This window comes from Pseudophryne corroboree, chromosome 4 (genome assembly GCF_028390025.1).
Source record: "Pseudophryne corroboree isolate aPseCor3 chromosome 4, aPseCor3.hap2, whole genome shotgun sequence".
Classification (NCBI taxonomy): domain Eukaryota; kingdom Metazoa; phylum Chordata; class Amphibia; order Anura; family Myobatrachidae; genus Pseudophryne; species Pseudophryne corroboree.
In genome coordinates, this window is record NC_086447.1 from 480774102 (window position 1) to 480793596 (window position 19495).

The 19495-nt window shown below is 46.9% G+C and overlaps 1 protein-coding gene across 2 annotated transcripts in view; it reads right to left on the reverse strand.

The window, feature by feature from the left end:
• ATG5 (autophagy related 5) overlaps positions 1-19495 on the reverse strand; it is a 465798-nt gene that overhangs the window by 272689 nt on the left and 173614 nt on the right. For both annotated transcript variants that reach the window (XM_063917056.1, XM_063917057.1), the window contains one exon: positions 11108-11270. In XM_063917056.1, coding sequence (XP_063773126.1) covers positions 11108-11270 — 163 coding nt within the window. The remainder of the gene's footprint in view (positions 1-11107; positions 11271-19495) is intronic.

Sequence of the window (19495 nt, forward strand, 5' to 3'; positions counted from 1 at the left end):
GAGTGGGAGTGGGACATAATGCTAGTTTCATTAGGGGTGAAATTGAAAATTGTCAGTAGACAAAAATACCTGTATCACCTGCTTGACTAAAATAGAATAACATTTAGATAAGAATTGCAGTTTCTGCTTTCTTCTAAAATATCCACTCACTGTAAATATCCTAAAGCAGCCAGGTCACCTACAGTATATATTAAACATAATACATTATCTGCAACAAACATTAATTGTAACGCTTGTGTATTTTTTGTTCATAGAGTATATCTTCTGTATGCACCTTTACAGGTTTTTACTAAGTTCCGTGAGAGAAGAAATCTTTTGGTCATTTCTGAAACATTCACAGTGTGTCAACACCTTATGTACAGGAAGTACATACTGTACTCATGGGAAGCATTTTGTAACATGCATTGGCATGCTCACATTTCATTCGTTTTTTGTGGGTTGTTTATGAAATTCCGGTTGCCGGAATCCCTACACTGTGAATGCCGAAGGCTTCCAGGTAAGTATTTTATGCCTACCCCTAAACCACCCCTCCCGCAGACTGACCTTAACTGTCCCCTCCCGCAGCTTAATCCTCTCCGTGTTCCCCCTTCTTCAGCCTAAACAAAGTTTGGCCAACCTGTGGCTCTCCAGCTGTTGTGAAACTATACATCCCGCCATGCCCTGCCACAGTTTCATCATTCTCTAATAGCGAAACTGTAGCAGGGCATGCTGGGACTTGTAGTTTCACAACAGGTGGAGAGCCACAGGTTTGCCAGGCCTGGTCTAAACGTTACTTTCCTCCCCCCAGCAGCCTAACCCTAACCCTCACACTTCCGTCAGGGATCCGTCGGCATTCTCAGCGTCTGGATTTTTATAGAGGGATAGTCTGTGCAGAGAGGCATGTCTAGCACCACCCTGGGGCATGTCTGTCCAATCATCCACCCTCCCGTCAATCCCAATTCCGTCACCTCACTTAACCTTTGAATTTATTAAGCCACACACTAGTGCCTCCAAATAAAACTGGATGCTGTACTTACACTTCTCCATCCTCAACTCCTCTGGGACTAGAGATAATAAGGGGGCAAAATGAAAGGGAGGGTAATGCTAGGTCTTGCGAGTCACTGAATGGCACTCACTGACACTAATGTCCAACGATTATGGTAAAGCAAAGTGGTATTGTGCCCATCAACTCATAATTTGCATTATGCACAAAGACCACACGAAGCATAACAGAGTGGAATGAGCAAAAATATTGGAACAGTTTGCAAAAGAATGGTACAGAAGTGTCCTCATACATCTTGCTCTCGATACGCCACGTAGCAAGAGATGCATGGCGTGCGTGAGCTGACAGGTTCTGTGCAAATCTATTAGCTTTGGGCATCTTTTGTTTCCAAATATGCATATTATTCGAATCGCTATGCGAATAAGACAAATAAGCAGACACTGCTAATTAAAATTATATGCAGCATGCCTATATTGTCTGTGCGTCTGCAGCTATATCTGCATACCAAACGGTATGTTACAGTGGTAATGCCTGTGCGTCCTGCATTGTTTTGCAATAAGATGCATTTTAATGGAAAAAGTCACATGAAAAGACGTCCAGCGCTACAGAGTTACGCTATTGAATGGCGTGACTAGAAGGGCTGTTTAAAGTGTCAGGAGACTAGATGTATGTGGACACATCTGTATATATTTTAATGGCACACTGTTATTAAGCTTCACCCTGGCTACACTATTAAGGCTAGACTTTTTTTTTTTTTGACCACTAGAACTATTCTGGTCGCATGAGATGCAACCACAGCCATATGAGCTTTTTCTGAAATGCTCCCATCCCGTGTGAATATGCCATCCTGCATTGTCTCCTGGCATTTTAAGAGTAAATCTGTCCTGCACACATGTAGAACAGATGTCCTGCTGCTGGTCTGGCCCCCTAGCAGTGATGTAGTGGTCTTGAGCAGCGACATCACTGCTCCTTTTACTTCATAGAATAAATTGCCAACATAATTCTGAAATGCATGCACCAGATAGTAAAGTTAAAATCAAGTTCAAAGAGGGCTGCTAAAGTTCTTCTTAATACTTTCAACCTCTCTCTCTTCCCTTGATTCCATTTCCTCCTCTCACCATCATCCCTATCCTCTCACCCTTGGAAATTTAGTATATTAACGTCTTCCATACATCACAATTTACCCAGCTCTAGTACCCTTTCTTTTTCCTTGTGCGCATGATTCAGAATCGTGCAAAGGGCTTTATCCAGATTCAGTTGCAGCTTTGCTAAAACAGCTATAACTCGCTTGCTGGGGGCCGCACAGCACAGGGCAAGGTCGTCCAGCCTGCTAATGGGCAGCCAGCCATGCGATTGCAATTCAGTTGGAATCGCATCGCTGATTAAGGAAGCTGGACAGTCAAAATTTTCCGTATCGCAGAGGAACACGCGGCTGCTCCGAACCTGTCCATTTTTTCCATCATGCCCCGTATCGCCGCCCCACGAACGCCTCTGCCTGTCAATCAGACAGAGGCATTCGCATCGATGCGATCGCATTGTCTGGGATGCGCACGCGCAGAATTGGGACCTGCACGTGCGCAATGGCCCCTGGGATGGGAGAATGCGGTCGAATCACATCAGCGATGCAACCTGAATAAGAACCAAAGTTTGAGATCAGTGTTTCCAAAAATCAGTCCTCAATTCATACTCACAGTGCAGGTTTTAGCGATATCCATGCTTGAGCACAGATGATTAAATGCAAATAACCGGGGTACTAATTAAATCACCTATGCTCAGGTATGGCTATCTTTAAAACCAAGACTGTTAGTGTGCCTTGAGGACCGTGGTTGGGAAACCCTGGTTTAGATACACTTCCATAACACTCCCACAAGATCAGCCGGTTACACGGCATTGCATAGTAACCACCTAGATCCCACCCCAGAATGCGCAATTTCACAGATAGACAGATCCAGTCAAGATGATTCTGACTCAGAATAGAATGGACATGCCTAAAGATGTGGAAATCAGCAAATACAGTATTCTTTTACATGGAGACCTACCCAATTTCCACTATCTGTGTGTGATCAGCAAAAACCAGAACTTGTCACAGACACCCCAAAACAAGCTTATTCCCACATCCAACTAAGTTATCTCCAAGGGAACCAGGAGTCGGGACTCACACTGTTAGTGCTAAGGTAGTACACACACTGTTGGTTTGTTGTAGGTGTGTTGGCAGTATATCGGACATTTGTTTTATACATATTTCTACAAAGCTTTTAACTGTAATACATTATTACTTTGTGTGCTGTGTAAGAAAGATATTGTTCTATTGTCCTTATTTGTGGAATCTTTGAACCTATAAAGGTACGCCTGCTTGTTCTAAACACCTTGCCTATACACAAGATGTGATTAACTAAACGGCAGACAAGAGCAAATATAAACCAGGTATACTCACACATACCAAGAACTTCCCATTCCTTCCTTCCACTACTCCCTCAACCATGTTTCTTACACATGCCTCCTCCCATCTCATTCACTTGCTCCTTTTCTTCAGTGTCTCTACCTCCAGCATCTTCACCATTCCTTTCTTTCTATTTGACAGGGTTCCCCAATGCTCTATTCTTGATTTTCTCTTCTTATACCTCATCCCTTGTTCAACTCTCTATTCTATCTCCTTTACTGCAATGACAACCTTTCCACCCCTGACCTCACCTTCGTCGTGAACGTATTTACCTCCAACTCTATCAATCAGTTCATTTATCATCTTGGAAAGTTTTCCTGTTTTTATTAGTTGTGTCTTCTTACGAAATTGCTTATTCTATTATGCAATCTTGTATTGAATATTACTTATGTTACAGCTTTTCTTGCCCAATACTTATTTGTATTTTATTCTGTTTATATTTTGATTATATGGTGTTGCAAAATCTGTGGAGCCTAATGCTGGTCACATATCAGGACGATATCATGTACGAATACACAATATCGACACGCCGATTCACACACTGTGTGCACATTGTGCATGTTTCATGCACGATTATGTTGCGCGGCCCCACGGGTCGCATGTCGCATCAAATGATCATACGTGCAGCCCATATTATCAGTCGTAATCGTATGCACATCATACCATGGGCCTCATTCAGACCCGTTCGCACGCTGCATTTTCTCGCAGCCGCGCGAACGGGTCTGAACTGCACATGCATGTGACCCGCAGTGCGCAGGTGCGTCGCTGCCTGGCGACGGGTGTCGGCGAAGAGCGACGGCTTCAAAGACGAAAGCGATCGCAGGGGCGATCGCAAGAAAATTGACAGGCAAGAGGCGTTCCTGGGTGGAAACTCACCGTTTTCTGGGAGTGTCGTGAAAAACGCAGGCGTGATCAGCCATTACAAAGGAGGGATCCTGACGTAACCGCCGGCCCCGATCATCGATGCATCTGAGTAAGTCCTGGGCTGTGTAGAAACTGCACAAACGCTCACTGCATAGCCCAGAGGTTCTCAAACTCGGTCCTCGGGGGCCCACACAGTGCATGTTTTGCAGGTCTCCTCACAGAATCGCAAGTGAAATAATTAGCTCCACCTGTGGACCTTTTAAAATGTGTCAGTGAGTAATTAATACACCTGTGCACCTGCTGGGTTACCTGCAAAACATGCACTGTGTGGGCTCCCGAGAACCGAGTTTGAGAACCTCTGGCATAGCCCATCGCACCCCCACAAAGCCCATACCCACTCCCCCTGTAGGTGGCGATTACCTGGTCGCAGCAGTGAAAAAATATAAGATTTTAAACCTACCGGTAAATATTTTTCTCCTATTCCGTAGAGGATGCTGGGGACTCCGTAAGGACCATGGGGTATAGACGGGCTCCGCAGGAGTCATGGGCACTATAAAGAACTTTTAGTATGGTGTGCACTGGCTCCTCCCTCTATGCCCCTCCTCCAGACCTCAGTTAGAGAAACTGTGCCCAGAGGAGATGGACAATATGAGGAAAGGATTTTGTTAATCTAAGGGCAAGATACATACCAGCCCACACCATTCACACCGTATAACCTGGAATATACGCAACCAATTAACAGTATGAACAAAACACAGTATCAGTCAAAGACCGATCCCAACTGTAACATAACCCTTATGTAAGCAACAACTATATATAAGTCTTGCAGATTTAGTCCGCACTGGGACGGGCGCCCAGCATCCTCTACGGACTAGGAGAAAAAGATTTACCGGTAGGTTTAAAATCTTATTTTCAATTACGTCCTAGAGGATGCTGGGGACTCCGTAAGGACCATGGGGTTTATACCAAAGCTCCAAACCGGGCGGGAGAGTGCGGATGACTCTGCAGCACCAATTGAGCAAACGCAAGGTCCTCATCAGCCAGGGTATCAAACTTGTAGAATTTTGCAAAAGTGTTTGAACCTGACCAAGTAGCTGCTCGGCAAAGCTGTGATGCCGAGACGCCTCGGGCAGCCGCCCAAGAAGAGCCCACCTTCCTAGTGGAATGGGCCTTTACCGAATTTGGTAACGGCAATCCACCCGTAGAATGAGAGCAATGGTCTGCTTAGAAGCAGGAGCGCCAACCTTGTTGGCTGCATACAGGACAAACAGAGCATCTGTTTTCCTAACCCTAGCCATCCTGGATACATACATTTTTAAGGCCCTGACTACATCCAGGGACTTGCAATCCTCCAAGTCATCCGTAGCCACGGGCACCACAATAGGTTGGTTCATATGAAATGAAGAAACCACTTTAGGCCAAAATTGAGGACGAGTCCTCAACTCTGCTCTATCCACATGGAAAATTAAATAGGGGCTCTTGTGAGACAAGGCCGCCAATTCCGACACCCGCCTTGCAGATGCCAAGGCCAATAACATGACCACCTTTCAAATGAGAAATTTTAATTCCACCGTTTGAAGAGGCTCAAACCAGTGAGATTTTAGGAAACTTAACACCACTTTAAGGTCCCAAGGCGCCACAGGGGGCACAAAAGGAGGCTGGATGCGCAGCACTCCCTTCACAAAAGTCTGGACTTCTGGAAGAGAAGCCAATTCCTTCTGAAAGAATATAGATAGGGCCAAAATCTGTACCATAACGGAGCCTAACTTAAGGCCCATATCCACTCCTGTCTGTAGAAAGTGGAGAAAACGGCCCAGATGGAAATCTTCCGTAGGAGCATTCTTGGCTTCACACCAAGATACATACTTCCTCCAGATACGGTGATAATGTTTCGCCGTCACCTCCTTCCTAGCCTTTATCAGAGTAGGAATGACTTCCTCCGGAATACCTCTACCAGCTAGGATTCAGTGTTCAACCGCAATGCCGTCAAATGTAGCCGCGGTAAGTCTTGGAATACGCAGGGCCCCTGCTGCAACAGGTCCTCCCTGAGAGGAAGAGGCCACTGATCTTCTGTGATCATTTCCTGAAGATCTGAATACCAGGCCCTTTGAGGCCAATCTGGAACAACGAGTATTGTCTGTACTCTTTTTTGTCTTATAATTCTCAATATTTTTGATATGAGAGGCAGAGGAGGGAACACATTGACGGACTGAAACACCCATGGTGTCACTGGGGCGTCTACCGCTACTGCCTGATGGTCCCTTGACCTGGCACAATACCTCCGAAGCTTTTTTGTTGAGGCGTGATGTCATCATGTCTATTTGAGGAAGTCCCCAATGACTTATCTCTGCAAATACTTCTTGATGAAGTCCCCACCCTCCTGGATGAAGATCGTGTCTGCTGAGGAAGTCTGCTTCCCAGTTGTCCACTCCCGGTATGAAGACCGCTGACAGAACGCTTACGTGATTTTCCGCCCAGCGAAGAATCCTGGTGGCTTCCGCCATCGCCACTCTGCTCCTTGTCCCGCCTTGGCGGTTGATTGAATCAGCACTGGTAGGTCGCGAAGAAGATTCTCCGCCTGACGTAGGCCGTTGTATATGGCCCTCCATTCCAGCACGTTGATGTGTAGACAAGCCTCCTGGCTTGACCATAGTCCCTGAAAATTTCTTCCTTGTGTGACTGCTCCCCATCCTCGGAGGCTCGCGTCCGTGGTTAACAAAACCCAGTCCTGAATGCCGAACCTGCGACCCTCTAGAAGGTGAGCACTCTGCAGCCACCACAGGAGACACACCCTGGCCCTGGGGGACAGGCTTATCTTCTGATGTATTTGTAGATGGGACCCTGACCACTTGTCCAGAAGATCCCACTGAAATGTCCTCGCATGGAACCTGCCGAAGGGGATGGCCTCGTAGGCTGCCACCATTTTCCCCAGAACTCGAGTGCATTAATGAACAGACACTCTTTTTGGTTTTAGCAGGTCTCTGACCATGTTCTGGAGGTCCTGGGCTTTTTCCATTGTGAGAAAAACCCTCTTCTGTTCCGTGTTCAGAATCATGCCTAGGAATGATAGTCGAGTCGTTGGAACCAATTGTGACTTTGGCAGATTTGATCTCTCGATCTCGCTTTTATCAGTAGATCGTCCAAGTACGGGATAATTGTGACTCCTTGCCTGCGCAGGAGCACCATCATCTCCGCCATCACCTTGGTGAAAATCTTCGGTGCCGTGGAAAGCCCAAACGGCAGCGTCTGAAACTGGTAATGACAGTCCTGTACAGCGAATCTCAGGTATTCCTGATGAGGTGGCTATATGGGGACATGAAGGTAGGCATCCTTCACGTCCAGTGATACCATAAAATCCCCCCCTTCCAGGCTGGAGATCACTGCCCGGAGCGATTCCATCTTGAATTTGAACTTTTTCAAGTACAGGTTTAGGGATTTTAGATTCAGAATGGGTCTGACCGAACCATCCGGCTTCGGGACCAAGAACAGGGTTGAATAGTACCCTTTCCCCTGTTGGACTAGGGAAACCTTGACAATCACTTGCTGTTGACACAGCTTTTGAATTGCAGCCAATACTACTTCCCTCTCCGGGAAAGTAGCTGGCAAGGCCGACATGAAAAATCGGCGAGGGTGCACCTCTACGAATTCCAGTTTGTAGCCTTGGGATACAATCTCCATCACCCAAGGATCCACGTCTGACAGAACCCAGACCTGGCTGAAGAGTCGAAGACGTGCCCCCCACCGGTGCGGACTCCCTCAGTGGAGCCCCAGCGTCATGCGGTGGATTTAGCGGAACCCGGGGAGGACTTCTGCTCCTGGGAACTAGCCGAAGCAGGTGTTCTTTTTCCTCTACCCTTACCTCTGGTGAGGAAAGAGGAGCCCCGACCTCTTCTGGCCTTATGCGACCGAAAGGACTGCATCTGATACTGTGGAGTTTTCTTTTGCTGTTGGGGAACAAAAGGTAAAAAAGTAGATTTACCCACGGTAGCTGTGGAAACCAGGTCCGCGAGACCATCCCCAAACAAAACTTCACCTTTGTAAGGTAAAACCTCCATATGCTTCTTTGAGTCTGCATCACCCGTCCATTGGCGGGTCCACAGAGCTCGCCTAGCAGAAATAGCCATGGCGTTGGCTCTGGAACCAAGCAGCCCAACGTCTCTTTGAGAATCTCTCTCATATATAAGACTGCATCTTTAATGTGACCTAAGGTCAGTAAAATGGTATCCCTATCTAGGGTATCAAAGTCAGCTGATAAGGTATCAGTCCACGCTGCAACTGCGCTACAAACCCAAGCCGATGCTATCGCCGGCCTGAGCAAAGCACCCGTATGCGTATAAATAGATTTTAAGGTAGTCTCCTGTCTGCGATCAGAAGGAACCTTGAGGGCTGCCGTATCTGGAAACGGTAGCGCCACCTTCTTGGACAGACGCGTTAAAGCTTTGTCCACCCTGGGCGAGGATTCCCACCGTACCCTGTCCTGTACACGGAAAGGATACGCCATAAGAATCCTCTTGGGATTCTGCAGTTTTTTGTCTGGAGTTTCCCAAGCTTTTTCAAATACTCAGTTTAGTTCATGAGATGGGGGAAAGGTTACCTCAGGTTTCTTTTCCTTATACATGCGCACCCTCGTGTCAGGGACAGAGGGGTCATCAGTGATATGCAAAACACTTTTATTGCAATAATCATATAATGAATACTTTTGGCCACCCTTGGGTGTAACTTTGCATCATCGTAGTCGACACTGGAGTCAGAATCCGTGTTGGTATCAGTGTCTGCTATTTGTGATAGGGGACGTTTTTGAGACCCTGAAGGCCCCTGTGACCCAGTTCAATCCGTGGATTGACTTCCTGCTTTTCCTCTGGACTCTGCTTTGTCCATTCTCTTATGCAATAAGGTCACATTTGCATTTAACATATTCCACATGTCCAACCAATCATGAGTCGGCGTTGCCGAAGGAGACACACCAATCATCTGCTCCACCTCCTCCTTGGACGAGCCTTCCGCTTCAGACATGCCGACACACACGTACCGACACCCCCACACACACAGGGATATATCTATAAGGGGACAGTTCCCCAAAAAGGCCCTTTGGAGAGACAGAGAGAGAGTATGCCAGCACACACCCAGCGCCAACTGACACTGGAAAGAAATTCCTAGATATAGCGCTTTTATATATAATAATGGTATAATACACTCACTGCGCCTTACAAGTGCCCCCCCTTCCCCCTCTTTTCAGCCCTCTGTCACCGTGTACAGCAGGGGAGAGTCCGGGGAGCCAGCTTCTCTGCAGTGCTCTGTGGAGAAAATGGCGCTGGTTAGTGCTGAGGGACCAAGCTCCACCCCCTCCAGCGGCGGGCTTCGGTCCCGCTCAATTGTATAAAAAATGGCGGGGGATGTATATTTTAACTGCCTCCGCAGCCTAATATCTATATAATGCCAGTCCAGAGGTTTACATTGCTGCCCAGGGCGCCCCCCCCTGCGCCCTGCACCCATCAGTGCCTGTCAGTGTGTGTAGTGTGAGGGAGCAATGGCTTACCTCAGTGAAGATCTGAAGTCTTCTGCCGCCTTGAAGTCTTCTTTTCTTCTTATACTCACCCGGCTTCTATTTTCCGGCTCTGAGAGGAGGACGGCGCCGCGGCTCTGGGACGAACGGCAGGGGGAGACCTGCGTTCCGACTCCCTCTGGAGCTAATGGTGTCCAGTAGCCTAAGAAGCAGAGCCTATCACTTAAGTAGGTCTGCTTCTCTCTCCTCAGTCCCACGATGCAGGGAGACTGTTGCCAGCAGTGCTCCCTGAAAATAAAAAACCTAACTAAATTCTTTTTCAGAGAAACTCAGGAGAGCTCCCATGTAGTGCACCCAATCTCCTCTGGGCACAGGATCTAACTGAGGTCTGGAGGAGGGGCATAGAGGGAGGAGCCAGTGCACACCATACTAAAAGTTCTTTATAGTGCCCATGTCTCCTGCGGAGCCCGTCTATACCCCATGGTCCTTACGGAGTCCCCAGCATCCTCTAGGACGTAAGAGAAGTAGCCTGCATGTGACCAGGTCTGAATTAAGCTCCATGTTTGATGCACATACGATGCATTGTAGGATTTTGAGTGGCATTTCCTTTGATTTTTTTTTTTGGTGAGGCACACCATCGATCATTTAACGACCAGTCGTGTGACCACAGCCCCAAATCATGTGTCCAGAGTTGCCGGGGGAATGGAAGGGAAATCATGCTTGGAATCGGATCGGATGCTGGCCGTCCTGGTGTATGGCTAGCATTAGACATAAACTATGACAATTTATTTTCTACACTGCAAAAAACAAAACGGTCTCCTGGCAGAATACCGATTGCCCACACATAATGAAAACAGTTAATTTGTGGGCAAACACAATATTAAGGAGAATTCAGTCAACTAATTAAACAGGAACAAACATCTCATGAGTATAAGTCAGTGTGTCTGACTCGCATAATCATTTACTAGTTGATAAATTGCATACCCATAAATACTGGTTCAGCACATAAAATTACTGCCTCCACTGCTTGTAATTAATACAAAATTTTTTTGATAATTCACATGCAATTCTCCCTACATTTTAATGCTAGAGGAAAATACCTTTTTCTGTTTCCTTTCCCCGTACCTCAAACTTAATTATCTCCTCTATGAACTGAACTATTTAATACAATAACATTTTTCATGTATACCATACGATATTATGCATGTAATATAATAATATACCAAAAATAAAAACACTTCGAGCTATAATCATCAGGATGAATGGTGGTGGCTAAGATTAAATAATGATATCCAGCAAAAAGAATCAAATTACTCACCATTCTGCAAACCCATCCACAGTTGCTTGTGGTCTTTCTTTTGCATTTCATTGATAACCTGACTTTTGTGCTTCAAAGCATCAGCTTCCTTTACAGATGACATAAAGTGCGCTTCTATCACATCTTTTGATTGGCATCGCAAGAGGTCTTTTAATGGAAAATTCTGGAATAACAATAATGCAGAATATAATTTTAACAGACTATCCTCTGACAGTTTACAACATTCATATGGCATTTTCAGATGTAAACTGCCTCTGTGTTGCACTGCAGTAAAAATAGGATTTTAATTACCTACCGGTAAATCCTTTTCTTGTAGTCCTTAGAGGATATTGGGGCCCATTTAGTACCATGGGTATAGATGGGTCCACTAGGAGCCATGGGCACTTTAAGATTTTGATAGTGTGGGCTGGCTCCTCCCTCTATGTCCCTCCTACCAGACTCAGTCTAGGAAACTGTGCCCGAAGAGATGGACACACTTTGAAAGAAGGATAGATCAGGATAGTGGTGAGATTCCGAACCAGCACACACAAGAGGAAAGCCAAGCTAATCAAACTTGAAAACAGCAATGGCTGAACCAACATTACCTAACCAAGTAACACTGCAGAAAGAACGAAGCACTGGGCGGGAGCCCAGTATCCTCTACGAACTACGAGAAAAGGATAAATCGGTAGGTAATTAAAATCCTATTTTCGCTTACGTCCTATAGGATACTGGGGTCCATTTAGTACCATGGGGATGTACCAAAGCTGTCAAACCGGGTGGGAGCATGCTGAGGTTTCTGCAGAATTGACTGACCAAACTGAAGGTCCTCAGAGGCCAAAGTATCGATCTTGTAGAACTTAGCAAACCTATTCGAACCTGACCAAGTAGCTGCTCGGCAGAGCTGTAAAGCCGCGACACCACGGGCAGCCGCCCAGGAAGAACCCACCGACCTAGTAGAGTGGGCCTGTACAGATTTTGGAAACGGCAAACCTGCCGCGGAATAAGCATGCTGGATAGCAAGACTGATCCAGCATGCAATAGACTGCTTTGAAGCAGGGCGCCCAATCTTATTGAGATCATAAAGAACAAACAGCGAGTCCGATTTTTTCTGTGACGAGCTGTTCTCTTCACATACACCTTCAAAGCCCTAACAACATCCAAAGACTTTGAAGTAGCAGAAGTGTCGGTGACAACCGGAACCACAATAGGTTGGTTGATGTGAAACACAGACACCAATTTAGGAAGAAATTGCTGACGAGTTCCGAGTTCAGCTCTGTCCTCATGGAAAATTGAATAGGGACTATTATGAGACAACGCCCCCAATTCTGACACACTTCTTGTTGAAGTCAAGACCAACACTGTGAAGGTCTTCCACTTAAGATACTTTACGTCTACCTCCTGTATCGGTTCAAACCAGTCCGACTGGAGGAACTGCAGCACCACGTTGAGATCCCAAGGTGCCATAGGAGGCACAAAGGGAGGTTGGATGTGCAGAACACCTTTCAAGAACGTCTGGACCTCAGGGAGAGAAGCCAATTGTTTTTGAAAGAAAATGGACAAGGCCGAAATCTGGACTTTCATGGAGCCCAGATGAAGGCCCACATCCACACCTGCCTGCAGAAAAAGCAGGAAACGTCCCATATGAAATTCCACAGCAGAACAATTTCTGCTCTCACACCAAGAGATGTATTTCTTCCAAATACGATGGTAATGCTTAGACGTTGCCCCCCTTCCCGGCTTGGATTATAGTCGGTATTGAGCTTCTTGTTAAGCCGAGAGGCCATCATGTCGATCTGTGGATGTCCCCATCAACTTGTCAAACACCTGAACGCCTCCGGGTGAAGGCCCCACTCCCCGGGTGCAGGTCGTGTCTGCTGAGGAAGTCTGATTCCCAGTTGTCTACACCCGGAATGAAGACCGCCGACAACGCCACAGCATTTCTTTCTGCCCAGAGGAGAATTCTTGACAACTCTGACCTTGCTGCTCTGCTCTTCGTTCCGCCCTGTCGGTTTATGTACGTCACTGCTGTCACATTTGCCGACTGGACCTGAATGGCCCCATCTTGAAAAAGATGTGAGGCCTACAGAAGGGCGTTGTATATAGCCCTGAGTTCCAGAATGTTGATTGGAAGGAAGACTTCCCGACTTGACCATCTTTCTTGATACTGCACCCCCTGAGTGACTGCTACCCAACCTCTGAGGCTTGCGTCAGTAGTTAACAGAATCTTGTTCTGACTTCCGAACCTCCGACCCTCGAGGAGGTGAGAAGTCTGTATCCACCACAGAAGAGAGAACCTGGCTTTTGGAGACAGACGGATCCTCTGGTGCATGTGAAGTTGCGATCCAGACCATTTGTCCAATAGATCTAGCTGGAAGGGTCTTGCGTGAAACCTTCCGTATTGAAGAGCCTCGTAAGAGGCCACCATGTTTCCCAGAAGGCGAATGCTCAGATTCATTAACACCTGGGTTGGCTTCAGGACGTCTCGAACCATCGACTGGATTACCAATGCCTTTTCCAACGGAAGGAACACTTTCTGCGACTCTGTGTCCAGTATCATTCCCAGGAATGGGAGCCTCCTTGTTGGCTCTAGGTGAGATTTCGGAAGGTTCAGAATCCACCCGTGATCCTGGAGAAGTTTGGTTGAGAGACCAATGCTGTCCAGCAACCTCTCACTGGACGGCGCCTTTATCAGAAGATCGTCCAGGTACGGAATTATGTTCACTCCCTACTTGTGGAGTATAAACATCATCTCTGCCATCACCTTGATGACCACCCTCGGTGCCGTGGAGAGACCAAAGGGCAGGGCCTGGAACTGGAAGTGACAGTACTGCAGTGCAAACTGTAGACAGGCCTGATGAGGCGGCCAGATCGGAATGTGAAGGTACGCATCCTTGATATCCAGAGACACTAGGAATTGCCCCTCCCCCAGACCTGAGATTACCGCTCTCAGAGACTCCATCTTGAATTTGAACACTCGTAAGTACGGGTTCAAAGACTTGAGGTTCAGAATCGGTCTTACCGAACTGTCTGGTTTCGGTACTACGGAGAATTTGGAATAGTACCTCTTGTTGAGCAGATGAGGTGGAACTGGAACAATGACCAAAGTCTGTACCAGTTTTTAGATGGCATACTGTAAAGGTATACTTGCCTTTTGTGAAACTGGCAAGCCTGATTCGAAGAACTCCAGTCTGTAGCCCTGGGAAATAAGATCTATGACCCAGGGATCCTGTCAAGAACTTTACAATTCTTCAGTCAGATCTGGTCATCAGGCTCCCACCTGACAGCCTTCCAGGCATTGCAGTCCACCGTCATGCTGAAGTCTGGGCTCTGGTCTTGAGCACCTGCAGTTGCTGGCTTGCGTGGTTTACCTCCTGCGCCGCTGGAGGACGTAGAAGCACCTCTGGATTTGCCCTTGAACTTGGCCATCCGAACGGACTGTAACTTAGAAGTTGAACAAACTTCTTGGTTGGGGGTGCTGCGGAAAGGAAGATACGTAGACTTACCCACAGTAGCTGTGGAGATCCACTTGTCTAGTTCATCTCCAAACAAGGCCTCTCCTGTGAATGGTAGGCCTTCCACGCCTTTCCTGGAGTCCGCATCAGCAGTCCACTGGCGTAGCCACAAGCCCCTGCGTGCCGACACTGCCATAGCGGTGGTGCGTACGTTAAGCATGCCTATCTCTTTCATGGTTTCCACCATAAAGTTCGCAGAGTCCTGTATATGCTGCAGGAGTAAAACATCCCCCTAGACAAGGAATCTAACCCCTCAATTAGGTTACCTGACCATTTTGCAATGGCTTTTGTGATCAAGCACATGCAATAGTGGGTCTTTGGGCCACCCCAGCAGCTGTGTACAATGACTTGAGTGTAGTCTCAATTTTAGGACCAGCTGTGTCTTTAAGGGAGGCTGCACCAGGAACAGGCAATACAATCTTTCGTGACAGCCTAGAGACTGATGACTCCACTATCTGTGAATTTTCCCATTTTTTCCTATCCTCCAGAGGAAACGGAAAGAGGAGAGCAACCTTTTACGGATCTGAAATTTCTTATCAGGATTAACCCACGGTTCTTCAAACAGGGTACTCAATTCCTTTGAAATAGAAAAAGTGACGGAGGACTTCTTTTTTACATTAAAATAAGATTCCTCACACTCCTCTGCCACCGTATCAGGAATATGCAGAAAATCTGATAGCTTCTATAAGAGCCTCTATTCCCTGTGACAGAGCCGCATCCCTCCCCTCCAAGTTTACCTCACCTTCCTCCAAGTCTGACCCTTCAGCGTCAGAGTCAGACCACAGGATATGGGCCAGAGATCGCTTTTGCGGACAAATGGGAGGGGATTGAGACACTGTTTTGGGGGCTGAGTCTCTGCTCATAAACTCATCCAGTCTGTTTTAAGAATTGCGTCTCTTTTTCATTTCGGGACAATTTTATAGAAAAAGTAGAGATCATTCCTTTCTGAGAATTAACCAACTCTGGTTCAGCCCCGCTATTCTGTGAACCCTGAGTACCCAGTAGTGAGCCCCCTGGTGAAGAGGAACACTCCACTATACAAGAAATACACTCTTTGCCTGACATAATGTAAATGTGACAATACACACACACAGGAAAAAGTTAAGCACAATTAACCCACAAAGGGCCCTTCATGGAGACGAGTTGTTTGGAGCCAGCCCCCACCGCGTCCTTAATGCCAAGCTTAGCCAGGTTGCAGACTAAGTACCCTGATAGGGGACTTAGTACACTAGTAATCATGCTATGACCCCCTGGTACTGCCGAGGTAATTTGAAGTCACACTGGAGGAGCTGCGCGTCCCTGTCAGTCAGCGTCTGTGTCCACTGCAGAGGGAAAATGGCGCTGATGAGCTGCTGAATCCTCTCATAGTGAAGCCCTGCTCCTTCAATGGCACATGGTCTTCCAGCTTTTTTATACTGACTGAGGAATTTGGTGCTTAAAATGGACAGAAACTGTTCTAAGGCTGTGTTGTCAGTATGGGTACCGTGTACAGTGTACTGAGACGCAGTTGTGTACTGTGTCTGGAGACGCATTCCACCCCATTTAGAAGCCATGCGTCTCCGTACCCTCGTGCCGCCATAATGGCTGGAGCCCGGCTAACTGGGACGCCGGCTCAGTGCTCACCACTCTTCACTTTTCTGGCAATGTTAGGGGTGGCGGTGTGCTGCGGGAATGTACGCTCGCAGTGGTGGGGCTTACGAATAGTTCCCTCAGGAGCTCAGTGTCCTGTCAGTGGGGAACGGGACCATTAACCCTTCAAGAGGTTGGGCCGCCGCCCCCCTCCCAAGTCCCATGAAGCAGGCAGGCAGGTGCAAACCAGCCCTGCCTGAAAATAACAAACATATAAAATAAATGCAGAAAACTCTTCAGAAGGACTGGCTCCTCCGGGCACATTTTCTAAACAGTGTCTGGTAGGAGGGGCATAGAAGGAGGAGCCAGCCCACACTATCAAATTCTTAAAGTGCTCATGACTCCTAGTGGACCCGTCTATACCCATGGTACTAAATAGACCCCAGTATCCTCTAGGGCGTAAGAGAAATGAGCATGGAGCGATAAGAGTCATATGCATTGGAAAACAATCTATCTATAGAAGTATTTGACATTCTGGGCCAATGTTTCTGGTGGGCACCAGCTTTAGTAACTGTGCATACTAGCTTCACAATAAACACTGGCCAGTGGTGACCAACATAAGCCAACCAGCATAGAGATATGCATTGTTTTAGCTGTGTGGCCTCCACAAGTGATATGCAAAACAGTAAAAAACAGAAGAATTAAAAAGTTGTCCTGTCATGTTTGTGAACAGTTTTACAATGTGCCTACTGGGCTGTGCCTATCTTCCCTTGGCACAGGTGAGTGCATTATATAACATCACAATCTATATGCAACTGGTGCAGTAGACTAAAATGTGAGTCACGTTCAGTGTGTGGCACCATTCTCTTACAGTGCAGCTCCACCACCCTGCAGAAACTGTAAGAGGAAGTTACCCAGCAACAAACATGACTCAGGCTGAAGCCAGCATATTGCATCTGTATATAACGTGGCCAGATGTTATGATCTGCAATGTTATAATACACATACCATTTGTGATCAAATAAATCTGGGCCCCTTCCTTTCTGTCTTGCATTTACTGCTACAAGCCTTATCGGGCCCATGCATCAGGCAGAAACTGGGGCAAATTCCTAATTTTGCCGACCAGAGAAATAAAAAAAAATTGTTTAAAAAAACAAAAAAAACAATCGGAAGTCAGAAAGTTTTTACATGCTCTTTATCATGGATTGTGGGCTGCAGATGTATGGCCTGCATTAGTCACTATTTATATCTGCAGATGATTTGGTGTTAAGATCCTGCAACACCACCTTCATGAAAAAGAATTGTGATGAAAAGAGGTCCGACTTCCCACATTATGAGGATGTCACAGTTAGCTGCTTAGGGACACTAACTACCCTTTCCCAAACTCACTGTTGGCTTTGGAGCAGAAAAAGGGAACGTTTGTCTTTAACTAACTAAAACAAATGTAAAGGATCTCCCTTTGATCTCTCATGCGTTAACTATTTTACAAAATCATATAAGCATTCATACAACAAAGGGCACATGTGCACATGGATTAAAACCGTGGTGTTTATGAGAAAGGGATATAGGGTCTCATTAATATTAAACCTCCAAGGTAATGGGGCTTATTCTGAGTTGGGAGCAAGGCAAACAAAACAAACAAGTAACTGCACCTGGACAGCCTAGGCGTGGATTATTACATCTACACTAAAAAAACATGCATTAGGTAGACAGGGTCAAACGGTCGACATAGAATAGACAGTAGAAAAGGTCGACAGTGTCAAAAGATCAACATGGAAATGGTAGACACAAAACAGGTAGATTTTATTTGCGGGGGAGAGGATGTTTTGGCACTTTTCTGCCACAAACAAGCCCCATTGGCGTACCGCTTCGCTCGCCAATACTTCAGACAAGGTGCCTTGCTCTGCTACTGCTGCACTCGGTACAGGTTACTATTCCCAATTGTACTCCACGTGGATGGTTATGAATGAAAAAGCGGGGGGGGGGAAATAAGATTTTACTCACCGGTAAATCTATTTCTCGTAGTCCGTAGTGGATGCTGGGACTCCGTAAGGACCATGGGGAATAGCGGCTCCGCAGGAGACTGGGCACAACTAAAGAAAGCTTTAGGACTACCTGGTGTGCACTGGCTCCTCCCACTATGACCCTCCTCCAGACCTCAGTTAGGATACTGTGCCCGGAAGAGCTGACACAATAAGGAAGGATTTTGAATCCCGGGAAAGACTCATACCAGCCACACCAATCACACCGCACAACCCGTGATACTATACCCAGTTAACAGTATGAAATATAACAGAGCCTCTCAACAGATGGCTCAACAATAACCCTTTAGTTAGGCAATAACTATAAACAAGTATTGCAGACAATCCGCACTTGGGATGGGCGCCCAGCATCCACTACGGACTACGAGAAATAGATTTACCGGTGAGTAAAATCTTATTTTCTCTGACGTCCTAAGTGGATGCTGGGACTCCGTAAGGACCATGGGGATTATACCAAAGCTCCGGGCGGGAGAGTGCGGATGACTCTGCAGAACCGAATGGGCAAACTCTAGGTCCTCCTCAGCCAGGGTGTCAAACTTGTAGAATTTAGCAAATGTGTTTGACCCCGACCAAGTAGCTGCTCGGCAAAGTTGTAAAGCCGAGACCCCTCGGGCAGCCGCCCAAGAAGAGCCCGCTTTCCTCGTAGAATGGGCTTTCACTGATTTAGGATGCGGCAGTCCAGCCGCAGAATGTGCAAGCTGAATCGTGCTACAGATCCAGCGAGCAATAGTCTGCTTAGAAGCAGGAGCACCCAGCTTGTTGGGTGCATACAGGATAAATAGCGAGTCAGTTTTCCTGACTCCAGCCGTCCTGGAAACATATACTTTTCAGGGCCCTGACTACGTCCAGTAACTTGGAATCCTCCAAGTCCCAAGTAGCCGCAGGCACCACAATAGGTTGGTTCACATGAAAAACTGATACCACCTTAGGAAAGAATTGGGAACGAGTCCTCAATTCCGCCTTATCCATATAAAAAATCAGATAAGGGCTTTTGCATGACAAAGCCGCCAACTCTGATACACGCCTGGCCGACGCCAAGGCCAACAGCATGACCACTTTCCACGTGAGGTACTGTAGCTCCACGGATTTAAGTGGTTCAACCCAATGCGACTTCAGGAAATCCAACACCACGTTGAGATCCCACGGTGCCACTGGAGGCACAAACGGGGGCTGACTATGCAGCACTCCCTTAACAAAAGTCTGAACTTCAGGCAGTAAAGCCAGTTCTATTTTGGAAGAAAATCGATGGAGCCGAAATCTGGACCTTAATGGAACCCAATTTT